Consider the following 9,677-nt stretch of genomic DNA (forward strand, 5'->3'; position numbering starts at 1 on the left):
GGAGCCATCTCGCCCGACCTCTCGGCCGCGGGCTCCGTCTCGCCCGACGGGGTCTGTACCATCCCCAACCACTACAGGTCCAAACGTGTGGGTCTGGGTCAAGCCTCTAACACCAGAAGGGGCGCGGGCACGTCTTGACGTGACCCGTGGCCACGACAGGCCACGCCCAGGGGTTCGCATCGTCAACAGCGACAGGTGCGTGGGCGCTGTGTTGCCTAATCCCTGTACGACCGCTCACAAGCACGTCGGTTCACCATGCCGTCCGTCGGGACGGGATGGAATGCCATGACCAGCTGATGACGTCGATGCATAGCACCAGTGGTGAACAAGAGCCGACGTGGAGCCGTCCCCGTCACCATCTACGACGTCGACGGGACCCGCACGAAGGAGAAGAACGACGCGGCGGGCCCAGAGAGCTTCTTCTCCTCTATTTTCTCCTTCTTTCCCTCTCTTCTCTTTTTCTGATGTAACCTGCATCTTCTCCTTCTTCTATAAAAGAGGGAACGCAACACAACACGGAGGGATATAGACACGAGCTCATGGCTGAGCAGCTGAACAAACTCTCAGTACTTTTCAATCCTTCCACCAGAGATCTAGGATCCGCTCCCTCTCTCGCCCATCTGTAATCCCTACTACAGACAGTGCCGGTAACACGAGCAGCAATAGACTGGATGTAGGGACGTTCTGTCCGAACCAATATAATCCTTGTGTCTTCCGAGCACATCATTCGAGCCAGACGTGCAAACTAGAAATTTACTGGTCGGTGATCCGAAACACCGACACTTAGCTTATTTAGGACTTATTTAGCGCTATAAAGATAAAATTTTCTTATACACCTTTATTTTTACTTTTTCGACACGAGGCAGCTCTACTTCCAATCGGCAGGCAAACGGAAGTACAAAGAGTCTAAACCAGAAAGAAAGATAAGACAATGCCCAGAAGTAAACTAAACCAAAAACAAAGAGAGGGCAGTGCCCAGAAGTAAACTAGCAGAGCTACATCACTACCAAACCTCTGACTCAGAGGTTAACAAAGAGAAGACAATGGCCAGAAGTAAACTAGCTAAGCAGGGTTGGTACTCCCTCCGGAAGAATACGATTCTCGCTTTTTGAGAAATCAAACAGTTTAAATTTTAATTAATTATATATAAAAAATATAAATTTATAATACAAGCTAAGTATCATTAGATTAATTATAGAATATATTTTTATAACAAATTTATTTGCAGACATAATACTAATAATATTTGCCATAAACTTAGTTAAACTTAAGCTTTTCTTAACCGTCACGCATCCCATAATTACATTCTTTTACGCACGTTAGTATATCACTACCGAACCTCAGGCTCAAGAGAACTTTTGTAATATAAGGAAGTGGAAAGGGCAGAAAACTAAGTCACCTCTTTTACTAGTGCTAATAAAAAAAACTCAGATAAATTGGTAGTTGCGGCCTCTTTAATTTCCATCTCCACTAATTCAGCTACTATACCGATAGATTGTATGTGTTTTATGGGCTTCTTCTAGTTGTAGAACCAGGCCAGTTCAGTTTCAACACCCTACCAAGCGGCCCTTATATACTTCTGACGAAGTGATGATTATAAGTACCAAGTTCAATTTCTGGTTTATATTATTGCCAGAAAACAACGAGCTATATATTTCAACTGTTGTTTACTTTAGCGAGGATGAGCCATATATGGTATAGAAGTAGGAGGTAAATGTATATACATACGCCAGCAACGGCTACTTACGTAGAGTCGCACAAAATCGAAGAAGACATATACGTAGAAGAAGATAAGAGTTGTGCGCATGATAAGATGGCTTTCCCTACTTTACCCTGTACACATAACGCCACAGCCCCACATGATATAGGTGATTACAGAAGATCACATTAGCATAGCAGCTGACCTCCCTATCGCTTATTCCTCCCTAACTAAACACAGTAAGTAATAAACCCAAAAATAACTAAATAATAAACATCATGACTAATTTAAGCCAGCCAGCAGCTAATTCAGTGCTGCTGTGCTAGGAGGTGCTTGCGCTTCTCTTCTCGGATATCCACTGCTTGTACTTGTCGAAGAACTCCTTGTTCTCCTTCTCCAGCTCCTTCCACACTGCAAATGCTCGCACGAAACATATATGAATTTACCAGAACAATTTGAAATGGCAATTCGTCTGCTGAACGGACCTGTGGAGGTGACGACGGGCTGGACGTCGGCGCGCTTGGCCAGCGCCTCCATGCACTCCTCCATGCTCATCCCGAACGTCATGCACCTCTCTATCAGGTGCTGCACCTGCATGAACGACGACGGCGACGCCGACCACCGCAGTTAGTTCCGAGCATCATGCATGCATGCAGACTGAGTGTGACTTCAGAGTTCAGAAGAACTAATAATACAGGAATTGATAATGAAACAGATGGGAGAAAAACGGATACTTAATTACCGTGTGAATATAAGAGGCAGGATTAGAATCGTCTCCGGGAGCCATGGATCCCCCCTTTTTTTTTGAGCCACACACTGGGCAGCAGGCAGTGCCCTGTTGACCTTTCTCTTCGTCTACCACCCGGAACAGTTTCTCTATGGCTGCCCGCAATCTGGTTCCGTGTGTGATGATAAGGCGTGCAGAGTCGACAGGGGAGGATCCTATATATACATGCGCCACGGATGAGGACACCACCTCCCGCCCGGCGCCTCGCTGGGAGAGGTCCACGGCTCCTCCCACCCGCTGGCCGCGGCGACGGCCAGGCGGCGCCGGGGTTTCCTCCTGTGGACCGAGCGCACGGAGCGGGCGCGAGAGGAAAAGCGGGGGCGGGCGGACCGGGGAGTTCACGTGGGCGCGGGGAGCCGATTGGAGGAGCGGAGATTGGAAAGCGACGTGGGCCGCCGTGCGCAAATATCTTTCTCCCCCGGCCGGCCCGTGGTCTATGCGGGCGGGCCCCCACGCGCGGAAGCCGCCAGGTGGACATGCACCTCGCCCTCTTCACGTGCCACATGGCCCCGCACGGCCGGCCACGTCGCCACTCCTCGGCCCGTAGCGGCGCCGGTCCCGGATCCTCTGTCCGAACTCTGAAGAGCCGAGAGCGGCATCAACCAGACTGACCAACCCCGAGCGGACGAGCAGGAGCGGACGGCGGCTCCGCGGTCGCGGCCACGGGCCACGACTCGGTACAGGGCACGGGACATACGCGGATCCTGCTAAGGTTCCTGTGCGCCACCACGGGACCTCGCAAGTGGCCGCCGAGCAGACAAAGCCCTGCGCGGGGCCATGCCCGGCCGACGCGTAGCCGGGTAGCTGTCTACATGGCGGAATACCCGTCGCGCATGCACAGCGCCTACGCAGCGTGACTGATCGATCCCCTCCCGGCGGCCTCCCCTGCTGAGTGCGGACAGAAAGCTGTGACGGGGCCAACGGCTCCGTTCTCCTTCTCCATCAGATCGGCGGATAACAAAAGGGCCTGATGTATGGAGGTGCGCGATGGGTCGTTTCCAAGCAGCAGCCGATCCGTGCGTCTGCGCCCATTGCGTTGCGTGTGCGCTCGCCCGCGCGAGTATATGTCTCGACGGACCAAAGCGAATGGCACGCTTGCTTCGCACACACATGACAGATGACTCATGGTTTCAATGAGGATGCTGGATGCCTCCGACATACGCGGCTCCGGAAAGGGAAACGCGGAGGCGGGCTTCATGCGGAAATCATCCGGTCCGAATATTCGGACCCCATGCGTCGGCCGAACAGAGCGCGGGAAGGACGCGCGGGAACGACGGGACTCAATGGCGCGCGGGAGTACGAGCACGGGACGACGGGACTCAGGTACGTTCGTTTCTTATTCTTTTTTTCTCTCTTTTCCTTATTCTTCCCTCATTCTTTTCTTTTTCTTTTCATTTCTTTTTTTCTATTTTTTTCTTTTCTATGCTTCATTTTCTATTTTTATTTTTATATTTTTGTTTTTTTGTGATTTTTATTATTCATTTATTCGTTTATATTTTATGTTTCTTTTATTTTTATTTCTTTTTCTTTTTTCCTTTTTCCTTTTTTTATTTTTTATGTTCGCATGTTGTACATTGGTTTTCTATTTTTATCTTTTCTTTTCTTTTTTCTTTTTGTTTCTTTTCTAGTTATGTTTTTCTTTGATTCATGTTTTTTATTTTTAATCTTTCTTTATTTTTTTCATTTTATTTTTCTTTTTCCTTTTTGAGAATCATTTATTTTATTTTTTTTATGTTTTATGCGTTTATTATTTTTTACATTTTTATATGTTTTCTTTTCTTATTATCTTTTTATGATGTTTTATGTTGTTTTTTTAGATGTTTATGTGTATACATGTGATGTTCTATATTTTTTTATGTTCACGTGTTATTTATGTGATGTTCTGTGATGTTTTTTTATGTTCACGTGGTATTCTTGTAATGTTCTATGTTGTATTTTGCGATGTTTGCGTAATATACATGTGATGTTCTCGTAGTATACATGTAATGGTCTATGACATTTTTTATGTTCACACAATATACATGTGATGTTTTATGATGTGTGTTAGTGATGTTCACGTAATATATGCGATGTTCTTTAATGTATCTAGTGATGTTTTATGGTGTATTTAGTGTTGTTCACTTAGTATACATATGATATTCTGTGGTCTATTTTAGGATGTTTGAAAAATATCCATGTGATATTATTTTAATTTTTCTCTATTACTTTTTTCTTATGTTTTGCTATAGATTTTGTTATTATTTATTTATGTTATGTATTTGTTTATTATTTATTTTTATGTCATATTGTCATGAACTTAAAACTAGAATATTGTTCTTCTAAATTGAGAACATTTTTCTGTTGAAGACGAAACATTGTTCTCTGAATCTAGAACATCATCTCTGCTTAATAATATTCTATCTTCATAAGATAAATGTTCGTTAATAAAAAATATTTAAATATATCCATGTTGGATCTTGTTTTAAAGAACTTATTATAAGAAACATGATGAAGCAATCAGAATTTAATTTGGATGTTTACGTTTAGCAATTACGATCTTTCTTTAGTTTGTGCATGCGTGAGCTTAGAGGGACGTGGATGAGGTGGGCCTTATCTGCGCGCTGGCGGGAAGGAAGCTACCAGCGCAGGAAGGAATTGGCGCGTGCGGGTGAGCGGGAAAGAATCGGCGCCGTGTTAGCGTCCAATGGTCGGACCGTAAGACGCCCCGGCTTCATGGGCCTCTAGGTTAGGCCTGCACTACTCCTGTCTTGAAAAACATAATGGGCCTCACGAACCATTTTTTTCCCTAAAGAGCCGAAGTGGCTGACAACTTCAGCCTGCTTTACATTTTTTTTTGGCAAGGAGCCAAGAACGGTTACGTAAATTAAAGTTGCGACGCAGATTAAATTTAAACTTCATCATGAGTAATAATAAGAAGTTTGTTACCGTGCTTGGCCCTACAAGATTATTGTTAGCCGTTGATCATGCACAAAAATTAATTAATTGTAGTTAATTAAGGATATTTTAGTACTTTAATTTCAGTCATTAATTTTAATGAAACACTCATTTTTCTTCTTGCTCGGAGTCTCGGAGTACCGTGGAGTCCCGGTGAGGCGGGGCGGAAGGACGACAAGTTCGGCGCGGACATCAGCAGCAGCAACTTCGACGGCAACTCCGACATAGGGGTGTCCTGGACTCCTGGTCAGGGTAATCTATTTCTTCTCTCTGAAGCTTCACAAGCGACGGCAACTCCGATATCAGGGTAATTCGGCAGGCCGTAAACCAGCAGCAGCAACTTCGACGGCAACTCCGACATAGGGGTGTCCTGGACTCCTGGTCAGGGTAATCTATTTCTTCTCTCTGAAGCTTCACAAGCGACGGCAACTCCAACATCAAGGTAATTCGGCAGGCCGTAAACGATCATGGATTATTTACTACTGATTGGTTTGGTGCGAGAGAAAAATACTGTTCCAGCTTATAATCCACGATCGTACACGAGCAAGTGAATGGGATGTTATTTCAAAGAAAAGCTGAAAGCACCGGATTCTCTCGTCAGGGTGGAATTTAACCTAACATCACGGAATCACGGTTTCAATAATTCAGAAGAACAAGCTGCCACGTGGTGATCGTTGGAGGAACCGATGGTTCCTTTCAGGTGTATATAAACGACGGGCAATTGTGAACGGAGATGGATGGACGTGCGCAACATCGCAAAGCTGGCAGGGAAGAACTGGCCTGGTTGTGGTTGGTGACGACTTGGTGGCTGGTGGGGTGGGACTAATAGGAGCAAGCTTCCAGAAGGATGGCCCGAATCTGGGGGGCACCTAGTAGTAGCTATGGAAAATTATCGCTCGTTTCCGAGCTGCGCTGCCTGGGTCGTCAATGACCGTCGCGATCAGGCGCTGCTCGTAGTCAACAAGGCGACAGCGTGGAGAACGATTAATTCTACGGCTACCCAACCCGACAATACGCGCTGGGACACCAGCTTGTCATTTTACAGGTACTGATGCCGGCATTAAAATAAGACAGTACTCCCTCAAGAAATGAGTTTATGAGCTTGTTCGCCGGAGCAACAAGCCGGTTTGTTTGGCTTGTTTTTTCAGCCGGGACAGTATTTTTCTCTTACAACAAACAATATAAATAGTATTTTCAGCATGAACAATTTTTTTAGTCCAGCCGAACAAATCCTATATGTACCGTTTGACATGCCACATTCACCATTCATGTATTTTATATATACTATACTATTTATTTATAATTATAGATTTATAATTATTGGATACTATGTTTTGCTGTAAATCTAAACATATCAAGTTTGTGTTACAATAATTCAAAATTGTTGGCCAAATTATTAATCATAAATTGTAAATTTAGAATCTTAATATGTATGTGCGCCTTATAAAGTGGACCCGAGGGAGTATGTGTTCGGTAGGTGCGACATGTTGGTCTAGCTCGCACTATGTGTGGCGCACTAATACTATGGTTTGATAGCATTGGTTTTTGTTGTTAAGTACTCCATCTATCCCAAATTATAAGACGTTTTGCTTTTCTATATAACTAGAAGAACGTCCGCGTGTTGCTGCGGAAATGACAGGTGAAATTATACTCTTTATATTTACTAATATGAATAAATAAATATCATAATACTATAGGTTAGTGGATGATTTTTAGCATCATGATGTGGACAACTAAATATATATGTTAGTAAATGACGTGGTCTGCTAATGTGAATAGCTTGAATGAAGACATGATGACATGTGTTAGTTGGATTTGTTAGTGGATGCTGATTTGGACACTTTGCATGGCAAGATAAATTGCTAGTGGGGTTTGAAAATATAAGATATTGAATATTAAAAATATAAGATATATAGATATATAGATATAGATATATATATCCAAGTGCATACCAAAAGTTATGTACCTACAAGACGGCTTATAATTTGGAACAGGGAGAGAATAAAATACTCCAACTCTAGCAGTCGTGTGTTGTCCCATAAAAAATATAACTCCAACTTATAAGTAGGAGTGGTATACTAAAAAGGTGTGCTATGTAGATGTACGATGTAGTGAAATTTAGAGTTTATAGGTGCAAGCGCAATCATTTCCTTTTGTCCAATTAATACACGTGGAGAATAAAAAGTGTAGAGGATATATATATTAGTTTCATTAGACGTATCTAAATATAAAATAATTCAAAAAGACACAAAATGAACAACGAGTGAAAACCACCATTTGGATTGAAGTGCCTTGTTTCAAAGTCACCCTACAAAAGACACATCAATTCCATTATCACATATATGGGTTCCAAAATCATAGACCCAAATACACATAGTTATTGAGCATTGTCAATTGTTTGCACTGGCGGAGCCAAGGGGGGGCTGGCAGGGGCCATGCCCCCCCCCAATGTTTCACAACAAAAAAAATTAGTAGTATGACTTAATATTTTTTATTTATATTAAGAGGGAGATTATATAAAATTCTTGTCATATATACCTATTAATATCTTCTAGATAATATAATCATACAAAACACAACTAGATAATAAAATTATCGCAATGAAAAAGACCGAGCCGGCCCCCCTGAGTATAAATCCTGGCTCCGCCACTGATTGTTTGGATATGAGTCTGGTCTCCACACCATTTGGATGGTTTGCAAAAGGCATTAGTCATCAACAAATGGAGAAAAACTATGGCAACCAGATCAAAGTTATGGCAGTCAGACTAATAAATAAACAACTATCTAACAAGCTATGGCATGCCAATGTTTTGTTTATGAACCTTAAACGAATGCTCTTTACATCTAACTTTATAGGTTGCATTCCATTTAAAGACATCAACCAATGAGTGTTACTATACAAATTGTCTTGGTATGTTTTGACCCAATGTTGATAATCTCACTACCTCTTTCTTTACATGCTAAGCTCATCCACGAATCTGCAATGCAAATGAATTTAACATTCAATTGCGAGACCCTCAAGCCTTGTCCAACCATACCACACTAAGTAAGTATGGTCACTATAAATGAATAGGGAAAAAATTAAAGGAATGTAGCGAGGAGGCAGTAGGGCAAAGTGATAAAAGACCGTATTCAAATATATAAATTAATATCTAAACTTTCAAATTAAAACAAGTAACATAAAATTGGACTTGTAAAGTTGGTTTGAATGTGATAATGCGTTACATATAATCATAGTAATAAATATAGCTAGTAACACCCATAATATATAGCAGTTGTTATAACGGTAGCGACTCTCTACCGCTACAAAGCAATTGAGGATAGCATGTTGAAATCTAGCATCCCACAATTTTTTTTGTTAGGTCACTATTCGCTATTTGAATGGTTCAAATAACAACGTGGACATACCCATGACGACAAGAATGCTGAGCATGGTGATTTGAGTGATGATAAATAATGATGGGATGACAAATGATATTATCTTCAATTGATATGAAATCTTAATGTCAATTTGTGTATGCGCATCTTCTTTATTATCTGTTTATGTTTCTTTACATTTTTATACCGTGAATTGTGATTAACTAAAAACTTCTGATTATATTTAACAAACATGAGGTTGGTGTTGATGTAAGGTCCAAAGTTTGTCTATTTGAAATACTCTGATGTTGTAACTGTGCGTCCGCTATCCACCACTCGCTATCTGGTATTTCTAATTCATAATATATGAGTATGGTACGTCTCTTGACAAAATATTTTCTTAATTAAATGGCGTGCGTCATTTAATCCGATGCCACTGTATCCAAACATCCTATACTGTCACAATTGGAAAGCACAATCAAATGAGTGTGTTGCTGCAAGCCTGCAACGAAGCTGTTTTCCGAAGCTAACAGCTGCCACAGGACTTCCACAACAACACGGGGCCTCCAATTTCGTGTGTCCCTAGCAGGGGAAGAAAGCTACACCAACACAGCTCATGCCACCAGGCGCAGGCGGGCCCCACCATCTTCGGTGCCCACGAGACCTTTCCGCACCAATCCCGCCCGTCTAATTCCAACGGCGCGCGAAAAAATTTCCACACGCCACACGGGACACGTAACTCCCCCCTTCTCGCTGTCAACCCTGGCCCACCGGTGCCGTACGCGCCTCCAGCCCAGACCACCCTGCCACCGCCAAGTGGGCCCCGCGCCACACACGCCAGCCCGCTTTACAACAAACACCAGGCAGAAAGGGCCACCGCCATGTGGCCCCGCCCATCAC

General features: G+C 43.1%; 1 protein-coding gene across 1 annotated transcript; it reads right to left on the bottom strand.

Moving 5' to 3' along the window:
* Positions 1-1,674: 1,674 nt before the first annotated feature.
* LOC136501139 (uncharacterized) lies at positions 1,675-2,768 on the bottom strand. Its single transcript, XM_066496634.1, has 3 exons — positions 2,442-2,768; positions 2,185-2,290; positions 1,675-2,110 (listed from the first exon to the last, which is right to left on the bottom strand). Exons 1-3 carry the CDS (start codon positions 2,484-2,486, stop codon positions 2,022-2,024), a joined length of 240 nt encoding a protein of 79 aa, XP_066352731.1. The 5' UTR covers positions 2,487-2,768; the 3' UTR covers positions 1,675-2,021.
* Between the last annotated feature and the right edge of the window lie 6,909 nt (positions 2,769-9,677).

Source organism: Miscanthus floridulus, chromosome 1 (assembly GCF_019320115.1).
Source record: "Miscanthus floridulus cultivar M001 chromosome 1, ASM1932011v1, whole genome shotgun sequence".
Lineage (NCBI taxonomy): Eukaryota > Viridiplantae > Streptophyta > Magnoliopsida > Poales > Poaceae > Miscanthus > Miscanthus floridulus.